This window comes from Pseudophryne corroboree, chromosome 2, assembly GCF_028390025.1.
Source record: "Pseudophryne corroboree isolate aPseCor3 chromosome 2, aPseCor3.hap2, whole genome shotgun sequence".
Taxonomy (NCBI): Eukaryota; Metazoa; Chordata; class Amphibia; order Anura; family Myobatrachidae; genus Pseudophryne; species Pseudophryne corroboree.
The window spans coordinates 651391295-651413152 of NC_086445.1; the positions used below are offsets into that span (position 1 = coordinate 651391295).

Below are 21858 nucleotides of genomic sequence, written 5' to 3' on the forward strand. Positions count from 1 at the left end.
TCCAGTTACAACATGCACTGGAGCAGCTCTAAAGTTCCTGCAGCGGAGCTGAAGCAGCCAGCGTCTCCTCACATGGGTGCCAGAACTAGAAGTCTGTAATTATTCCTCTTTAAAGCAGCAATGTTAACCAGTTGCACAAAGCTGAACATTCCTTGCAGGGGTTCCTGGCATAACCACCAGTGCATTAGACTCTGATCCTCTGGTCCTTGTAGTGCAAATGCCAGCTGATTTAATTATTTATTTCTTACCAGTCATTTATAAAGCGCACTCATCTTCTGCAGCTCTTTACATAGAATACTGGTAGACAGATATCTATATACATGGCCAATTTCTCTTACGTCCTAGAGGATGCTGGGGACTCCGTAAGGACCATGGGGATAGACGGGCTCCGCAGGAGACATGGGCACTAAAAAGAACTTTAGATATGGGTGTGCACTGGCTCCTCCCTCTATGCCCCTCCTCCAGACCTCAGTTTGATACTGTGCCCAGAGGAGACTGGGTGCATTACAGGGAGCTCTCCTGAGTTTCCTGAAAGAAATAATTTTTGTTAGGTTTTTTATTTTCAGGGAGCCTGCTGGCAACAGGCTCCCTGCATCGAGGGACTGAGGAGAGAGTAGCAGACCTACTTAACTGCTAGGCTCTGCTTCTTAGGCTACTGGACACCATTAGCTCCAGAGGGAGTCGGAACGCAGGTCTCTCCTAGCTGTTCGTCCCGGTGCCGCGCCGCCGTCCTCCTCACAGAGCCGGAAGATAGAAGCCGGGTAAGTATATGAAGAAAGAAGACTTCAGAGGCGGCAGAAGACTTCGGATCTTCACTGAGGTAACGCGCAGCGGTAACGCTGCGCGCCATTGCTCCGCGCCATTGCTCCCACACAACACACACACAGCAGGCACGGCAAGGGTGCAGGGCACAGGGGGGGCACCCTGGGCAGCAATTTAAACCTCTGGTCTGGCAAAAACAGTGCATATATAGGCTCTGCACTTATATTAGAGATCCCCCGCCAGGTTTTAAACGAAATCAAGCGGGACCGAAGCCGGCCGCTGAGGGGGCGGAGCTTGATTCTCAGCACTCACCAGCGCCATTTTCGCCACAGCACACCGCTGAGAAGCTGGCTCCCCGGACTCTCCCCTGCTGAACACGGTGACAGAGGGTTTGAAAGAAGGGGGGGGGGGTCACATAATTTGGCGCAGTATTATATATATTGGTAATAAAAGCACTATCTGGGTAATTTTTTTCCTGGGTCATTGGCGCTGGGTGTGTGCTGGCATACTCTCTCTCTGTCTCTCCAACGGGCCTTGTGGGGGAACTGTCTCCAGATAGAGAATTCCCTGAGTGTGTGGTGTGTCGGTACACGTGTGTCGGCATGGCTGAAGCGGAAGGTTCTTCTAGGGAGGAGGTGGAGCAAATGAGTGTGGTGTCTCCGTCGGCAATGCAGACACCTGACTGGTTGGATACGTGGAATGTTTTAAATGCAAATGTGAATTTATTGCACAAACGTTGGACAAAGCTGAGTCCAGGAAATGTACAGGGAGTTTAGCCCTGCCTTTCACTATGTCACAGGGACCTTCTGGGTCTCAAAAGCGCCCACTATCCCAAATAGTAGACACTGATACCGACACGGATTCTGATTCCAGTGTCGACTACGATGATGCAAAGTTGCAGCCAAAATTGGCTAAAAGTATTCATTATATGATTATTGCTATAAAAGAGGTGTTGCATATCACGGATGAACCCTCTGTCCCTGACGTGAGGGTCCACATGTTTAAAGAAAAGAAACCTGAGGTAACCTTTCCCCCATCTCATGAGCTGAACGAATTATTTGAAAAGGCTTGGGAATCTCCAGACAAAAAACTGCAGATTCCCAAAAGGATTCTTATGGCGTATCCTTTCCCGACTAAGGACAGGATACGGTGGGAATCCTCACCGAGGGTGGACAAAGCGCTGACACGCTTATCCAAAAAGGTAGCGCTGCCATCTCAAGATACAGCAACCCTCAAGGATCTGGCGGATCGCAGGCAGGAGACTACCTTGAAGTCTATTTACACGCATACTGGTACCTTATACCTTACTCAGACCGGCGATAGCGTCGGCTTGGGTTTATAGCGCTGTAGCAGCGTGGACAGATAATTTATCTGCTGATATAGATACGCTGGATAAGGAGACCATTTTATTGACCCTGGGTCATATTAAAGATGCTGTCCTATATATGAGAGATGCTCAGAGAGACATTGGCCTACTGGGTTCCAGAGCCAACGCTATGGCGATTTCGGCTAGACGAGCCCTATGGACCAGACAATGGACGGGCGATGCGGACTCGAAGAGGCATATGGAGGTTTTACCTTACAAGGGTGAGGAATTGTTTGGGGAAGGTCTCACGGACCTAGTTTCCATGGCTACGGCTGGTAAATCAACTTTTTTGCCTTATGTTTCCTCACAGCCTAAGAAAACGCCACATTATCAAATGCAGTCCTTTCGGTCGCATAAACCCAAGAGAGTGCGGGGATCTTCCTTTCTTGCCAGAGGTAAGGGCAAGGGGAAAAAGCTGCCAGTCACAGCTAGTTCCCAGGAGCAGAAGTCCTGCCCGGCCTCTACAAAATCCACCGCATGACGCTGGGGCTCCGCTGAGGTAGTCCGCCCCAGTGGGGGCACGTCTTAGACTTTTCAGCCACGTCTGGGTTCACTCACAGGTGGATCAATAGAAATTATTTCCCAGGGTTACAAGCTGGAATTCGAAGAGGTGCCTCCTCGCCGGTTTTTCAAATCGGCCCTACCGGCTTCTCCCCCAGAGAGGGAGATAGTGTTAAAGGTAATTCAAAAATTGTGTCTTCAACAAGTGGTGGTCAAAGACCCCCTGCTGCAGCAGGGGATGGGGTATTACTCAACCCTGTTTGTAGTCCCGAAACCGGACGGTTCGGTCAGGCCCATTTGAAATTTTAAATCCTTAAACCTATATTTAAAAAGGTTCAAGTTCAAGATGGAGTCGCTCAGAGCGGTCATCGCCAGCCTGGAAGGGGGGGATTATATGGTGTCCCTGACATAAAGGATGCATACCTTCATGTCCCCATATATCTGCCTCATCAGGCGTTCCTGAGGTTTGCGGTACAGGATTGTCATTACCAATTTTAGACGTTGCCGTTTGGGCTTTCCACGGCCCCGAGGATTTTCACCAAGGTAATGGCGGAAATGATGGTGCTCCTGCGCAAGCAGGGTGTCACAATTATCCCGTACTTGGACGATCTCCTAATAAAAGCGAGATCGAGAGAACAGTTGCTGAACAGCGTATCACTCTCCCTGAGGGTGTTGCAACAGCACGGCTGGATTCTCAAAATCCCGAAGTCACAGTTGATTCCAACGACTCGTTTGCCTTTCTTAGGCATGATTCTGGATACAGACCAGAAAAGGGTTTATCTTCCGATGGAAAAGGCCCAAGAATTCATGTCTTTGGTCAGGGACCTATTGAAGCCAAAAAGGGTGTCGGTGCATCACTGCACTCGAGTTCTGGGAAAGATATGGGCGACTTACGAGGCCATTCCATTCGGCAGGTTTCATGCGAGAGCTTTTCAATGGGACCTTCTGGACAAGTGGTCCGAGTCACATTTACAGATTCATCAGATGATCACCCTGTCCCCCAGGGCCAGGGTATCTCTCCTGTGGTGGCTGCAGAGTGCTCACCTTCTGGAGGGTTGCAGGTTCGGCATTCAGGACTGGGTTCTGGTAACCACGGACGCGAGCCTCCGAGGTTGGGGTGCAGTCACACAGGGAAGAAACTTCCAGGGTCTCTGGTCAAGCCAGGAGGCTTGTCTTCACATCAACGTTCTGGAGTTGAGGGCCATATACAATACCCTTCGACAAGCGGAAAATCTGCTTCGCGACCTACCGGTTCTGATCCAGTCAGACAACATCACCGCAGTGGCGCATGTAAACCGCCAAGGCGGAACAAAGAGCAGAGTGACAATGGCAGAAGCCGCCAGGAATCAAGTAAGCGCCCTGACAGCAGTCTTCATTTAGGGAGTGGACAACTGGAAAGCAGACTTCCTCAGCAGACACAATCTACATCCAGGAGATTGGGGACTTCATCAGGAAGTGTTCGCGGAGATTGTAAGTCGGTGGGGACTACCCCAGATAGACATGTTGGCGTCACGCCTCAACAAAAAACTACCGAAGTATTGCGCCAGGTCGAGGGACCTGGGGACCATGGGTGTTTCAGTCGGTCTATGTGTTCCCTCCTCTTCCGCTCATCTCAAAGATATTGAGAATCATAAGACAAAGAGGAGTACAGACAATTCTCATTGTTCCAGATTGGCCGCGAAGGGCCTGGTATCCGGATCTGCAGGAAATGCTCACAGAAGATCCATGGCCTCTTCCTCTCCAAGAGGACCTGTTACAACAGGGACCCCGGCCAATATTTACAAAAAAATCGAGTGTGTCCGATTTGTGTGTTTTTTTTTCAAAGTCCCAATCCGGGAATTCACTAAGCACATATCTCGGCAGTGTCTGGTCTATTCGTAATGGATTTAACGGCAAAGTTTTGAAATACGAATGAATAAACCATCGGTCAAACGCGGCTGTTATTTCATACAATACGGGTATTCACTATTCATTCGTATTTGGGTGTTAGTCTCTGAGTGCTCAAGTGCGGGTCTATTTTTTTGTGAATCGTTAAAAAAAAAAGCAGCAAAAAAATAGACCTGCTTTTTCCAGTCGAGTTTGGATAACATGCACGGATCAGTGAGATCTGTGCATGGTTATCTATGGGAAAGAGTGTGTTTAGTGTAAAAACAGAAAAAAAAATTGCGTGGGAAATAAAAAAATTGGGTGTGTTTAGTGTAAAAACAGAAAAAAAAATTGCGTTCTCCAAGTACCAGCTTGCGGGGGAGGCTTGCTGGGACTTATAGTACAGCTACTAAAAACAATATTCTCATTTTTTACACAAGGCTATCAGCCCCCCATCCGCCGCCCTTGGATGGGGGGGGGGGGACAGCCTCGGGCTTCACCCCTGGCCCTTGGGTGGCTCGAGGGGGGGGGACCCACTCATCCAGGGTACCCAGGCCAGGGGTGACTAGTTGGGTATGTAATGCCAGGGCCGCCGGGACCACAATAAAAGTGTCCCCCGGCTGTGGCATTATGTACCTGGCTAGTGAAGCCCGGTGCTGGTTTAATAAATACGGGGGACCCCTACGCTTTTTGTCCCCCGTATTTTTTGAACCAGGACCAGGCGCAGAGTCCGGTGCTGGATGATGAAATATGGGGGAACCCCTGTCATTTTTCCCCCCATATTTTGTCAACCACGACCGGCTCAAAGAGCCCGAGGCTGGTTGTGCTTAGGAGGGGGGACCCCACGCAATTTTATTCTGATTTTTTAACACTTTAAACACCTTCTTAAGGTACACAATGAAGCCCTGCACAGATCTCACAGATCCGGCCGGGATTCCTTGTGTTGTCAGGCAGTGTTTTACTCATCACTCCTGTAAAACACTGCCTGACATTACGAATCACATCGACATCGGAAAATCCGAATTTGGAAAAATCTGCAGCTTAGTGAATGATTGTATCAGAATTCAAAAAGTTGCAGTAAAATGCACCCGATACCATTCGAGTTCAAACACCCTTAAAAACGGCTATAACACGAATCTTTGTAAATATACCCCCCTGTCTGTTCCAAGACTTACCGCGGCTGCGTTTGACGGCATGGCGGTTGAACGCTGGATCCTAGCGGAAAAGGGCATTCTGGATGAGGTCATTCCTACTCTGATAAAGGCTAGGAAAGACGTGACAGCGAAACATTATCACCCTATATGGCGAAAGTACGTATCTTGGTGTTAGTCCAGGAATGCGCCTCCGGAAGAATTCCATTTGGGCCGTTTCCTTCACTTCCTATAGACGGGAGTGAATTTGGGCCTAAAATTAGGCTCCATTAAGGTTCAGATTTCGGCCCTATCTATTTTCTTTCAGAAGGAATTGGCTTCTCTCCCAGAAGTCCAGACTTTTGTGAAAGGAGTGCTGCATATCCAGCCTCCTTTTGTACCTCCAGTGGCACCCTGGGACCTTAACGTAGTGTTGCGGTTCCTTAAGTCTCACTGGTTTGAACCACTTAAAAAGGTGGAATTAAAATATATCTCACTTGGAAAGTGGTCATGTTGTTGGCCTTGGCATCGGCGAGGCGAGTGTCGGAGTTGGCGGCTTTATCTCACAAAAGCCCCTAACTGATTTCCCATGTGGATAGAGCAGAGTTGCGGACTCGTTCTCAATTTTTGCCCAAGGTGGTTTCTTCTTTTCATATGAACCAACCTATTGTGGTGCCTGTGGCTACACCGGACTTGGAGGATTCAGAGTCCCTTGATGTGGTCAGGGCATTGAAAATTTATGTGGCCAGAACGGCTCTGGTTTGGAAAACAAAGGCACTGTTTGTCCTGTATGCAGCCGACAAGGTTGGCGCTCCTGCTTCAAAGCAGACTATTGCTAGCTGGATCTGGAACACGATTCAGCAGGCTCATTCTACGGCTGGATTGCCGTTACCAAATTCTGTAAAGGCCCATTCCACTAGGAAGGTGGGCTCTTCTTTGGCGGCTGCCCGAGGTGTCTCGGCGTTACAGCTGTGCCGAGCTGCTACTTGGTCAGGTTCAAACACCTTTGCGAAGTTCTACAAGTTTGATACCCTGGCTAATGAGGACCTCATGTTTGCTCAATCGGTGCTGCAGAGTCATCCACACTCTCCCACCCGTTTTGGAGCTTTGGTATAATCCCCATGGTTCTTACGGAGTCCCCAGCATCCTCTAGGACGTAAGAGAAAATAAGATTTTAAACCTATCGGTAAATCTTTTTTTCCTAGTCCGTAGAGGATGCTGGGCGCCCGTCCCAGTGCGGACTACATCTGCAAGACTTGTATATAGTTTTTGCTTACTTAAGGGTTATGTTACAGTTTGATCAGTCTCGGGCTGATACTGTTTTGTTTCATGCTGTTAACTGGTTCGTATATTCCATGTTATATGGTGTGGATGGTGTGGGCTGGTTTGAATCTTGCCCTTAGATTAACAAAAATCCTTTCCTTGTACTGTCCGTCTCCTCTTGCCACAGTTTCTCTAACTGAGGTCTGGAGGAGGGGCATAGAGGGAGGAGCCAGTGCACACCCATATCTAAAGTTATTTTTAGTGCCCATGTCTCCTGCGGAGCCCTTCTATCCCCATGGTCCTTACGGAGTCCCCAGCATCCTCTACGGACTAGGAGAAAAAGATTTACCGGTAGGTTTAAAATCTTATTTTTTTGAAGTACATCTGTCTTCTTCATTTGTTAGCAAACATACAGACATACATACATACATACATACATACATAACAGTAGTTATCTCAATAAGTGTATGAATGAACATTTCAGGACCGCATTTAACAACTCAAAATCATATGTGCTCCATCTTGGTTCTGAATTCCCAGTTCTGAAGCTGGTTGGAAGATTTAATATATTTATGAACAGCTTTAGGGGCTAATTCAGGTTGGATCGCGATCCAACCGGAATTTTTACGATCGCCCCACGGGCACATGCACCGGCCCTTTCTGCGGGGGGGGGGGGGGGGCTGCAAAAAATGCAATCGCCTCTGTCAATCAGGCAGAGGCGTGGGGGTGTGGTGGGGCCGGCAACACTCCATTTCCAGGGAGGAGACAGAATGTTTCGGGGAAGGACAAACGGGGGCATGTCGGGGGCGTGATCACAGCCGCCGCGATCGTGAACATGGCGGCGGGACTCCTGCGTCCGCTGCTAAGCTGCGCTGGCAGGAGCCATCACTAATTTCTACTATGAAGCTGAAATTGCGAGGCGATCGCAATTTCTGCTTTCTCAGGGAAGGGATGACACCGGTCAGCATGCTGGGCAGCCTTGCCCAGCAATAGGCGGCCCCCAGCATGCAAGGAAAAGGATAGCAAATTCTGCTAATTAGCAGAATTTGCTATCCTTGCTGAATTAGGCCCTTAATCCTCTTCAATTGTTGTGGTCTTCCATGTCTGGCTATGTTGGTGATACTGTTCTAACCACATATGACCGGCATTTGGTAGAAATGCTCCTGTTCGATCTTTTGGAACCTTGCAAAGCTTCAAACAGGCCCTAAAAACCCACCTATTCATCAAAGCATACCCTCCCGACGCATAACCTAGTCCTGAGATCGCTCCTCCATCCCCCTGCCTCATGCCTTGAACATCTCATATTTGCTTAAATACTGCCATCAGGCTACCTCACGCTTGCTTGCACCTCATGTCGTCTGTCTGTCGACCCTTCCCACTAGATCTTCAGAGCAGGGCCTCTTTCCTCTTGTTATCTAAGCCCTCTTCTCGACACATTTCACTCGCAGCTCTCCCCTACTCAGCGACCATCTTTACCCACTTTTTCTCCTGCTGGTAAAGGCACATCTCCATCTATAGCCACCAGCCTCTAGTAGTACAATGATCACTCCCTCACTACTTACATCTTAGCTGTATTATGGGGGTCATTCCGAGTTGATCGCTCGCTAGTAACTTTTTGCTGTGCTGCCATCAGATAGTCGCTGCCTATGGGGGAGTGTATTTTCGCTTTGCAAGTGTGCTTTTGTAGGTTCTGAGTAGCTCTGGACTTACTCAGCCGCTTCGATCACTTCAGACTTTTTGGTCCCAGAATTGATGTCAGACACCCGCCCTGCAAGCGCTTGGACACGCCTGCATTTTTCCAAACACTCCCAGAAAACGGTCAGTTGACACCCATAAATGTCCCCTTTCTGTCAATCACCTCGCGATCGGCTGTGCGAATGGTTTCTTTGTTAAATCCATCACCCAGGACCGATCCTCTTTGTACCCATTCGACGCGCCTGCGCATTGCGGTGCATACGCATGTGCAGTTTTGCTGTGTTTTAACCAGATCGCAGTGGTGCAAAAAGTTGCTAGCGAGCCAACAACTCAGAATGACCCCTAATGTCTTGAGAATTGTGGTGCTCTTTGTTACCTGTACTCTATTTCTGTTATTTATTTACTGTAATGCTAAGTTTTGTCTCCCTGTACTATCCTTTGTACGGCGCTGCGAAACACTTGTTTCGCAGCGCCATAAATAAAATGTAATAATAATAATAATAATAATAATAATAATAATATAACTGAATTTATAAGGGGGTACCAGTATTTCCCTTCCTTCAATAGCTTCAGCACTTAATTTGAGTATGTGTAAAATTTGAGTGCCATAGTCTTACTAGGCTAGTTTTTTATTGTTTTATGTCTTAGTGCAGGATTCAGTATTCTTTTTGGCTCTCAGTGTAGCATATCAGCATTCCTTCCATTACATGTGCTTCGGATCTTGTACACTTCACTTTTGTGACGTCTAACGATATACTCTGATATGCTTGGTCCTCCTTTCTTTCTTTCTTTCTCTCTCCCTCTCTCTCCCTTATTTCTGGATGTGTGATTCCCTTTTGTTATGAGGCAGTGGTTATCCTTGACTATCATAGCTTTGCAAGATACTCTAAATAGCTCATAAAACCTAAAATCACTATCAGAAATAGACAAAGTATCAAAGGTTCACAATAAATAAATAAAGTAGTTAACAAGGTATATGCACTCTGATGTGAGCTGGGATCAAAGTGAAAGTATTGCTGCATGTCCGTACTCCATTATTGTTTAAATATAAGACATAAATAGTATGCAGCTTTAAGCATCTGTCGTAGCCTATTGAGCACCAGCTAAAACCTATCATCGGAAGGGGGGGGGGGGGGAGGTGTATTGTGTGGCACAGTCTTTACTATTTTATTAAGAAATACTTTAGCACTCTCTCATCCGGCTGACAGCAGTACTGACTTGGGCCTTGCTCTCTTCAGTGAAATCATTGTAGTCACAACAGACAGCAGAAGTGTCTTTTCTTCCTTCAGGCCTGGGGATATGATGGATCAACCAGAGCCCTAATTGACACTCCCACTGTATTGGGATATTCTGTCTCCTCATCTGGAATAGTCCTGGGACCAGCATTCTATGCTTCGTATCCAGGCAGAGTACAGACAGCAGAAGTAGGTTCTCTTCTTTCTTCCATCTTCCAGGGCTAATCGCCCACAGCTATACTGTCCTGGACACGCCTGATCCTGTTCCAATTCAGAAGCTAAGCAGGATAGGCCCAGTTAGTACTTAGATGGGAAAACACCCGGGAACACTAGGTACTGTGGGCCTTTGTTCATAAATGGATGAATACTTTACTCATCTATACTTTTCATCTCAGATTATCATTGCAAATTAGAGCGCAATTTGGATATGGCAACCTGAGCTATAGTTTCACCATTTATCTTGACCCTTACTGATTACCAGGAGAATCAAGAATTGTAAGTCATTTGGGCTATATGCCATTATTTTAAAGTTATAAACAGAATAAATGTTAAGTTTTAGGCAATTCACCAGAACACCTCTATTTTGACCTACATCTGTTGTAATTTATCATAAGAGTGCTCCCAAAAAAAAGTATTTTTGTTTTTTCTCTCAATTCATTGTAGTATGACCTAAAAAATATTTTGGGAGCACCACCAATGAGTGACTGTTATAGATTGGTTTAATAGCAGTATTTATATTGGTTTCTGATTATAGTTATTATTTATATGATATTGTGTTTAGTTGGTGCAGAACTGAATTTACACTATAACTAAATAGTAATGATTCCTGTTCCAAGTGCTGGTGCAGTATACTAAATTAAGTATGCTGTTTGTCAGTCATGTGACTGTGTGTGCAGAAGTGTTCATAGGGCCTTATTCTAAGCCACATGCAGTTAGGCCACATTGCATGTGCTGATAAATAGCCACCTGTTTCCACAGTTGACTTTATCTTTGTGGCCATAGTGCCCCATTGTCTGCATGTAAGAGCAGCTGTCATCACGGTCAGTGCAGACTTGCACCAGCCCCATCCTAGGTGCTGTAGATCTGTCTGATATCACACAGATCTCTGCATACGCTCACCAATGAATATCCTTGAATTCAGTCCACATGCCCATGGCACGCTTACAATATTTAATGTGCAAACGCCCAGTTGCTGCCCAGTTACACCCACTAAGCCACAGGTGCAAATGTTGCTGAAATGTAATGCTGAAAGTTTCATATGTAGGGCCCAGCGCATTGCATAATTAATTACTAGAAACTGCAACAACTGTCTGTAGAGCGTATTGGCATGCACCTGGAAACCCCCCCTGAGCCAAACGTATTATTTTTGAGACGGATACAGCAGTGTCTCCATCTCAGTAAAAGCCGCGACCGTAATCGTGACCACGGAAGTGCTCCTGCAGCAGAGAGCTACGTATAGTAGCTCTCTGCATAGAGAATGTCCGGGGGGAGCTGCTGGCTGCACATGCTCAGCCATAGCAGCTCCTTCCGTCCTCACAGTGACTGCTGCCAGTGTGCTCCTGCCTCCCAGACCCCGGTGCCTGGTATTTCTAACATATACAGTATGCATACTGTATATGAAGTTTGCGTGTTTGTATGTATTCATGTAAGCATGTGTGCTTGTGTATGTCTGTATGTTTGTGTGCTATATAATGTGTATATATGTTTATATATATATATATATATATATATATATATATATATATATATATATACATATATATACATATATATATATATATATATATATATATATATATATATATACACTGCTCCAAAAAATAAATTGAACACTAAAATAACACATCCTAGATCTGAATGAATGAAATATTCTTATTAAATACTTTGTTCTTTACATAGTTGAATGTGCTGACACAGAATCACACAAAAATTATCAATGGAAATCAAATTTATTAACCCATGGAGGTCTGGATTTGGAGTCACACTCAAAATTAAAGTGGAAAAACACACTACAGGCTGATCCAACTTTGATGTAATGTCCTTAAAACAAGTCAAAATGAGGCTCAGTAGTGCGTGTGGCCTCTACGTGCCTGTATGACCTCCCTACAATGCCTGGGCATGCTCCTGATGAGGTGGCGGATGGTCTCCTGAGGGATCTCCTCCCAGACCTGGACTAAAGCATCCGCCAACTCCTGGACAGTCTGTGGTGCAACGTGGCGTTGGTGGATGGAGCGAGACATGATGTCCCAGATGTGCTCAATTAGATTCAGGTCTGGGGAACGGGCAGGCCAGTCCATAGCATCAATGCCTTCGTCTTGCAGGAACTGCTGACACACTCCAGCCACATGAGGTCTAGGATTGTCTTGCATTAGGAGGAACCCAGGGCCAACCGCACCAGCATATGGTCTCACAAGGGGTCCTAGGATCTCATCTCGGTACCTAATGGCAGTCAGGCTACCTCTGGTGAGCACATGGAGGGCTGTACGGCCCCCCAAAGAAATGCCACCCCACACCATTACTAACCCACTGCCAAACCGGTCATGCTGGAGGATGTTGCAGGCAGCAGAACATTCTCCTTGGCGTCTCCAGACTCTGTCACATGTGCTCAGTGAGAACCTGCTTTCATCTGTGAAGAGCACAGGGCGCCAGTGGCGAATTTGCCAATCTTGGTGTTCTCTGGCAAATGCCAGACGTCCTGCACGGTGTTGGGCTGTAAGCACAATCCCCACCTGTGGGCGTCGGGCCCTCATATCACCCTCATGGAGTCTGTTTCTGATCGTTTGAGTAGACACATGCACATTTGTGGCTTGCTGGAGGTCATTTTGCAGGGTTCTGGCAGTGCTCCTCCTGTTCCTCTTTGCACAAAGGCGGAGGTAGCGGTCCTGCTGCTGGGTTGTTGCCCTCCTACGGCCTCCTCCACGTCTCCTGATGTACTGGCCTGTCTCCTGGTAGCTCCTCCATGCTCTGAACACTACGCTGACAGACACAGCAAACCTTCTTGCCACAGCTCGCATTGATGTGCCATCCTGGATGAGCCGCACTACCTGAGCCACTTGTGTGGGTTGTAGGGAGGTCATACAGGCATGTGGAGGCCACACACACTACTGAGCCTCATTTTGACTTGTTTTAAGGACATTACATCAAAGTTGGATCAGCCTGTAGTGTGTTTTTCCACTTTAATTTTGAGGGTGACTCCAAATCCCGACCTCCATGGGTTAATAAATTTGATTTCCATTGATAATTTTTGTGTGATTTTGTGGTCAGCACATTCAACAATGTAAAGAACAAAGCATTTAATAAGAATATTTCATTCATTCAGATCTAGGATGCATTATTTTAGTGTTCCCTTTATTTTTTTGAGCAGTGTATATATACACACACACACACATACACAGTATATAATATATATATATATATATATATATATACACAACAATAGGAGAATCGGCGCCAGGGGGTCATATCAACACCCAATTTTTCAATTTTTTAACCCTTGAATGGTTATTGATGTTTAAAACAAAGTAATAACATGTTCCAACATATAAAATTTATTAAAAGACATAATAACTTCAAAATCAATATTGATACAGAGGAGATGTGTTATTCTACACTTTAAGCAGTATGACTCTTAACGTTGAATACAATTGTAGGTGATTGACAACAGTCTCCTCCTCCTTATAGTTGGTTCGGATATAACATCACAATACAGATAAACCAACGCGTTTCGTCTTATACAAAAGACTTCATCAGGGGTACATCTCGAATGACTGGAACGTACAGTTGTTTATACGAACAGTAAAATACGATAAGACCCGTTCATACGTGCTTGGTGGGAAATCCCATATATCACCGGGGTTTTCTGCTATACAACCAGTTTGGCCTTATAGTGAGAAAACTTGTAAGTAAAAATTTGGATACCCAGGTACAGAAAATCACTTAGATAGGGAACCTTTCTGTGAATCTGCAGCAGAAGCTCAGTACCTGAAATTTCCACACTCATGGTTGCAGTTTAGGAGATCTATGGGTCTTTCTGGAAGTTCCAGTGTTTTATAATAATTATCTTAACTCTGGATATACCTCTTTGATGCTACTGTATATTCTTATAAAATTTGAATCCAGTGCACTGAATCATTTCATGGGTTTAGGTTGATCCAGTATTAAAGATGAAAAGGCTCTTATTAGAGTCTAAGTTGGAAACCACTTTTTAAGGTCCATTTTTTCCTTCTATATATGAAGAGCCCGCCTTTATATAAAGGTCGCTTTTTAACATCCTTTTTGCAGAACCATTGATGTTATATTTGATCCCAATACTTTTTTGCTACCCCTGATGAAGCCAAACAGACGAAACGCGTTGGCTTTATCAGCTATAAATCAGTAATCCAGTTGATGATAACGCTCCCTTGTGTCAAGTTCACACCTTGTTAAGGAACCCAGAAAACCTCATCTTCTACAGTATAAGATATATCCATTTGGAAGGACTTCCGTTCAATCTATACAAGAACTATAGCGCACTTAGGAATTGTTTTTTCTGTTTATGTAAATTTGAGATTTGGCAACGGAGATCTCACCTGTAGTGCTGCTCTTTTCCTTTGGGCGCAAGATAAGGATAATTTTTGTGAGATATAGATTATATATATATATATATATATATATATATATACTTGCACATGTTGGCGTGGTTCTGAGGACGGGGCTGTGTCCCCGAAAATGTTTAACAATTTTAATGCTGTAAAAGTCTCTGAGTGCCGACTACTTTCTTGGATGGATATTATATACAGGTCTGGACACCGGAGCAGGTGATTTTTCCAACACTGGAGTGCCGGCTGATTTGGAGTGTGTGTGTGTGTGTGTGTGTGTGTGTGTGTGTGTGTGTGTGTGTGTGTGTGTGTGTGTGTGTGTGTGTGTGTATATATATATATATATATATATATATATATATATATATATATATATATATATATATATATAAAATCAAAAAAAGGCGTCCCTCCAGGTCTTAGGGTGGTAAACTCTTCAATTGGTGTATTCAAAATATCAAAACCCTTTTGTGATGATATTTTGAATACACCAATTGAAGATTTTACCACCCTAAGACCTGGAGTGACGCCTTTTTTTTTATTATTTATCTATACCAGTTTGGAGGGCACCCATGCAATTATATACCATAAGGACTAGGAGTGCCGGGCACCATTGCTGCGACTATATATATATATATATATATATATATATATATATATATATACACACACACACACACACACCTGACTAAGGGGGACATTTACTAAGCAGTGATAAGAGCGGAGAAGTGAGCCATTGGAGATATTGCCTCATCAACCAATCACCAGCTCTGTATCATTTTATAGTATGCAAATTATAGCTGTTACTTCAGTGCTGATTGGTTGCCATGGGCAACTTCTCCACTGGCTCACTTATCACTGCTTAGTAATACCCCTTTTCCACTAGCTTTTAAAACAGGGGTAAATGCGCGGGGGCACGGATTTTCCCGTGTTTTTTCCTAGTGGAAAAGGGTCCCCCGGCATATTCCCGGATCAAGTGATTCAACCCGGCAAGCTGTGTAGTGTGAACGGGAGCTGTGTTGAGGCGACACGGCTCCCGTTCACAGTGTATGGGAGGGCGGCGCTGGGAGATCATGTGATCTCCCAGTGCCGCCCCTGCTGCATCACTAGCAGTGACAACTACCCTGCAATATGCCGGGTTGGTGAGCGCTGTGGGAAAGGGGGCTGTAGCCTGGGTCGCAGCCGTGTCAGGCGACACGGCTGTGACCCGTGCTACAGATGGAAAAGGGGTATTAATGTCCCCCTTAATCCTGCGTTTGCCCCTGGTAGCAGCATAGACAATTTCACACTGTTGTTACTTTTGTCTTTTGTGTGTACTTCAATTCACTGTTTTACAGGTCTAGTTTTCCTCGTATTCATATATATCTATATTTTTTGTGCAGGAACCTTTCTGCCATCCAGGACCGGGAAATCTGCTGCTACTCCATTTCTTGCAAGGAAAAGGATAACATTGGTAAGTAACTTAAGCAATTAATTATATAGCCAAACCATGGCAAGGCAAAGCAGAAAAGTCTTCTGGGATTGTTATTTCAGAGGGCCTTTAACTTAAATTAAACATTCCATGTTGGATATTCATTAGTCATTGTACTGCAAAATTAGTGACTTTTTAAGGTGGATAAAAGTTTGTGATTTTATCTTGTTTTTAGGCAGATAGGTTAATGTCACATACCTGTTTTTGAAATGTTTTCCTTTTTCATCTAGAAAACTGCAACTTTCTAAAGCTTCATCGGTGGCACAGTTTTTGTTTCCCAGCTAGCACCACAAATGTTCAGTGTTCTCTCACAATAGATGTGTGTACCTTTTGGGGGTAATTCCAAGTTGATCGCAGCAGGATTTTTGATAGCAATTGGGCAAAACCATGTGCACTGCAGGGGGGGCAGATATTACATTTGCAGAGAGAATTAGATTTGGGTGGGTTATTTTATTTCTGTGCAGGGTAAATACTGGCTGCTTTATTTTTACACTGCAAATTAGATTGCAGATTGAACTCACCACACCCAAATCTAACTCTCTCTGCACATGTTATATCTGCCTCCCCTGCAGTGCACATGGTTTTGCCCAATTGCTAACAAAAATCCTGCTGCGATCAATTTGGAATTACCCCCTTTATGTTTAGCTGTGGTTGCTGCAGACGACCACACTTCCTGTTTGTGGGTAAACGTGCTGGGTTGTTTAATGCAGTGCGACATTAGTATTGGGATGTTACAGATGAGAAATACTGTAAGTGGGAATATTGATCCCAGAATTAACAATAAAAAAACAAGAAAGGAGTGTATTCACAATGATTATAATGTTGCAGGACTTTTCCTGTATAGTCTAATGTTAATATTCAATGTTGTTTATCACTTAAAGACTGCATTAGCAATATCTAAATATACTCCTCTTTATCTCTAATTTAGTGGGATATTTATCAAAACTGAAGATAGATACAATTGATAGAGCTAAAGTATCAACCATCAGCTTCTAACTGTCATTTTTCATACACAGCCTGTAAAATGTATGGTAGAAGCTGATTAGCTAGTACATTATCTCTCACAATTTTATCGCTCTCCGAGCTTTGATAAATACCCTCCTTAGTGTCTTTATTAATGACCTAATTCTCTTTGTGATTAACTGTTACTGCACATAGGGGGTAATTCTGAGTTGATCGCAGCAGCAAGTTTGTTAGCAATTGGACAAAACCATGTGCACTACAGGGGGGGCAGATATAACATTTGCAGAGAGAGTTAGATTTGGGTGGGTTATTTCGTTTCTGTGCAGGGTAAATACTGGCTGCTTTATTTTTACACTGCAATTTAGATTTCAGTTTGAACACACCCCACCCATATCTAACTCTCTCTGCACATGTTATATCTGCTCCTCCTGCAGTGCACATTGTTTTGCCCAACTGCTAACAAAGTTCCTGCTGTGATCAACTCAGAATTAGGCCCAAAGTAATATAATCTTACCCACACGTATCCATTTACAACACAATGTATGTGTAGGTTGGGGTTATTTATTTATTTTATTATTTTAAATGAAGAAAAAATAATTGAATAATAGAGCTAATATACCAGTTTGAACAGTCTTTTGAGCTCAGTATATCAGCTGTGTAATCAAGCAGCCATCTAGAAATAAACCTCTTTGTGCTCTACAAAGCAGTATTAAATAAATTCAAGGGGAGATGGTGCTTACATGAGACAGCACTCAGATAATTCCAACAGACTTCTAAAAGCAGTTAATTCTACCTTTACTATAAAAACATTCAATGATAATACAATGGAATAAATTACTGTACAGGTTGAGTCTCCCTTATCCAAAATGCTTGGGACAAGAGGTATTTTGGATATCGGATTTTTCCGTATTTTGGAATAATTGCATACCATAATGAGATATCATGGTGATGGGACCTAAATCTAAGCACAGAATGCATTTATGTTACATATACACCTTATACACACAGCCAGAAGGTAATTTTAGCCAATATTTTTTATAACTTTGTGCATTAAAGAAAGTGTGTCTACATTCACACAATTCATTTATGTTTCATATACACCTTATACACACAGCCTGAAGGTCATTTAATACAATATTTTTAATAACTTTGTGTATTAAACAAAGTTTGTGTACATTGAGCCATCAAAAAACAAAGGTTTCACTATCTCACTCTCACTCAAAAAAGTCCGTATTTCGGAATATTCCGTATTTCGGAATATTTGGATATGGGATACTCAACCTGTATTAAACAGTTGATCACAATGTGTCTCTAAAGCCAATTACTAGAAAGACGCGTATCAGAAACTACTTTGAATCCCTGTCAGTTAGGAAGTGATTATTAGAGAATATACTGTATTGTTGCAATACCTTTCTGTCAAATGGAATTCTTGTAGCTAGAGCATAGGTTCTCAAACTCGGTCCTCAGGACCCCACACAGTGCATGTTTTGCAGGTCTCCTCACAGAATCGCAAGTGAAATAATTAGCTCCACCTGTGGACCTTTTAAAATGTGTCAGTGAGTAATTAATACACCTGTGCACCTGCTGGGTTACCTGCAAAACATGCACTGTGTGGGGTCCTGAGGACCGAGTTTGAGAACCTCTGAGCTAGAGTGTAGCTGTTATAGAGTCTGTTGCAATACTTCTAATCCTTGTAATGGGTACAGGTGGCGTGGTCACTTTCACTCTAATATATGTATATAAAATAGAAGTTTGTTCAGGACAGCTATCCATAGGGTTGCCATAAGTCTGCATCGTCATGATGGCACTTAACATCATCAGTCTTTTCATTGGCTTATGATGATAAAGTAATGTTCCTGTCAAATAGATATACAGTCTTATAGGCCCTACACACTTAAAGATTATCTGTCCAATCTGGCTGATTGGAAAGAAAATCTCACAATGTCTGGGAACAAATGACAATCAACCATTTGCTCCCAAAGTGCAGAAAATGGACAAAAACAGTTGTTCAGATAAATTGGTTTAATGAAACAATTTGTCTGAAGGTCCATTTTTGTCTGTTTTCCAGCGTTTGAGAGCAAATGCTCAATTGTCATTTGCTCCCATACATTACCAGATTTTTGTTCCAACCAGAAAGATTGGACAGATAATCTTTTAGTGTGTAGGGCCCTTAATAGTAATTAGAACTATAATTTAGAATTTAGAATAAGTTATAGCTGCATGCCATATATGGTATATAGCTGCTTAAAACAATGGTAACAGAGTCTTTGCCCACAGAATCAGACTGCTTATTTGGGTTTATAGGCGTCCCCTTTACTTAAGCGGAGGGTCCATATCCGGTGGTATGAGATGGTAGCTGGCCAGCTCCTTGTATTATTTTATGGGTAGGTATATTAGCAACAAATTGCAATCTATGTAAAGGAACTTCACCACCTGCAGTATAGAATTCCCTCTGTGGGGTAATTATACTGCTGTGCTGAAGGAGGATGGCAGCTAATACCTATGCCAGCTTCTGTAGCCATGGGTAAGGACTTTGAAACTTAAAACCTTGCAATTTATTTTATTGCATTGTATTGTCAATAGATGTTTATATATTAAAGCTGAAATTAACTGCTTTTAGAAGTCTGTTGGAATCAGAGTGTTGTCTAATATACAGTAAGGTTTATTCTTTTTTGAAAGGCAGTCCACTTACAGGGAGTAGTTTGACTTCCTCTACACCAGGGGTTTCCAACTAATAGGCCCTACACACTGGCCGACAATCCCCAAAGATATGAACGATCTCGTTCATTATTGAACGAGATAACGTTCATATCTTTGAGTGTGGAGTCACCAGCGATGAACGATGCGCGGCCCTGCGCTCGTTCATCACTGGTGCTCCGTCGGCTGTGCATGCAGGCCAATATGGATGATCTCGTCCATATTTACCTGCACTTCTATGGAGCCGGGTGACGGGGGGAGTGATGACATTTCACTCCCCCCATCACTGCCCCCCTGCCGCAGGGTCGCCCGTCGGCCGTATCGTTAAATGTGTAGGTCCCTTAAGTTCCTCAAGGCACACTAATAGTTTAGGTTTTAAGGAAAACCATACTTGATCACAGGTGACTTAATTAGTACCTCAGTTATTTTGATTTAACCATCTGTGCTCATGCATCTATATCACTAAAACTTAGACTGTTAGTGTGCCTTGAGGACCGAGGTTAGGAAAGATTGCGCTACACTGTACATATTCCACATACAAAATGTGATTTTTAATGGGAATATTTCTGAATTTTCCTGTGAAGGAAAAATGGAGGTGGTGCTCATAGAAATCAAAATTCCAGCTATATAAATGATATCTAGAATTTGATTGGTTGCTATATAGGCTTACATCTTTCTCCACAAACCTACAGTATTTTCTCTGACGTCCTAGTGGATGCTGGGAACTCCGTAAGGACCATGGGGAATAGCGGCTCCGCAGGAGACTGGGCACAAAAGAAAAGCTTTAGGACTACCTGGTGTGCACTGGCTCCTCCCCCTATGACCCTCCTCCAAGCCTCAGTTAGATTTTTGTGCCCGACCGAGCAGGGTGCAATCTAGGAGGCTCTCCTGAGCTTCTTAGAAAAGTTAGTTTTAGGTTTTTTATTTTCAGTGAGACCTGCTGGCAACAGGCTCACTGCATCGAGGGACTAAGGGGAGAAGAAGCGAACCTGCCTGCTTGCAGCCAGCTTGGGCTTCTTAGGCTACTGGACACCATTAGCTCCAGAGGGACCGAACACAGGCCCAGCCTCTGAGTCCGGTCCCAGAGCCGCGCCGCCGGCCCCCTTACAGAGCCAGAAGCAAGAAGAGGTCCGGAAAATCGGCGGCAGAAGACACACTGCAGCTGTGCGCCATTGCTCCTCATGCACACCACACACTCCGGTCACTGAGGGTGCAGGGCGCTGGGGGGGGGGGGGGCGCCCTGAGCAGCAATATAAACACCTTGGCTGGCAAAAATACATCACATATAACCCCCAGGGCTATATGGATGTATATTAACCCCTGCCAGATTCCAGAAAAAAGCGGGAGAAAAGTCCGCCGAGAAGGGGGCGGAGCCTATCTCCTCAGCACACTGGCGCCATTTTCCCTCACAGCTCCGCTGGAAGGACGTCTCCCTGACTCTCCCCTGCAGTCCTGCACTACAGAAAAGGGTAAAAGAGAGGGGGGGGGGCACTAATTAGGCGCAGTATAATATAAACAGCAGCTATAAAAGGAAAAACACTTTGTATAGTGTTATCCCGGTATATATATAGCGCTCTAGTGTGTGCTGGCATACTCTCCCTCTGTCTCCCCAAAGGGCTAGTGGGGTCCTGTCCTCTATCAGAGCATTCCCTGTGTGTGTGCTGTGTGTCGGTACGGCTGTGTCGACATGTATGAGGAGGAAAATGCTGTGGAGGCGGAGCAATTGCCTGTAGTGGAGATGTCACCCCCTAGGGGGTCGACACCTGAGTGGATGGGCTTATGGAAGGAATTACGTGAAAGTGTCAGCTCTTTACAAAAGAAGTTTGATGACATGGGACAGCCGGCTACTCAGCTTGTGCCTGTCCAGGCGTCTCAAAGACCATCGGGGGCTCTTAAACGCCCGCTATCACAGATGCCGACTCCAGTGTCGACGATGAAGAGACGAATGTGACTTCCAGTAGGGCCACACGTTACATGATTGAGGCAATGAAAAATGTTTTACACATTTCTGATAGTACAAGTACCGTTAAAAAGGGTATTATGTTTGGTGAGAAAAAACTACCTGTAGTTTTTCCTGCATCTGAGGAATTAAATGAAGTGTGTGATGAAGCGTGGGTTTCTCCCGATAAAAAACTGATAATTCCTAAAAGGTTATTGGCATCATACCCTTTCCCGCCAGAGGATAGGGCACGTTGGGAAACACCCCCTAGGGTGGATAAAGCGCTCACACGCTTGTCTAAACAGGTGGCACTGCCGTCTCCTGATACGGCCGCCCTTAAGGAACCTGCTGACAGAAAGCAGGAGAATATCCTAAAATGTATATACACTCACA

At 44.4% G+C, this 21858-nt stretch overlaps 1 protein-coding gene and 1 pseudogene across 2 annotated transcripts in view; both read left to right on the plus strand.

The window, feature by feature from the left end:
- Nucleotides 1–21858, plus strand: part of LOC135042301 (ADP-ribosylation factor-like protein 8A) — a 344687-nt gene that overhangs the window by 307972 nt on the left and 14857 nt on the right. For both annotated transcript variants that reach the window (XM_063955010.1, XM_063955009.1), the window contains one exon: nucleotides 15778–15848. In XM_063955010.1, the coding sequence (XP_063811080.1) occupies nucleotides 15778–15848 (71 nt within the window). The remainder of the gene's footprint in view (nucleotides 1–15777; nucleotides 15849–21858) is intronic.
- LOC135052247 (5S ribosomal RNA) lies at nucleotides 10046–10163 on the plus strand (annotated as a pseudogene).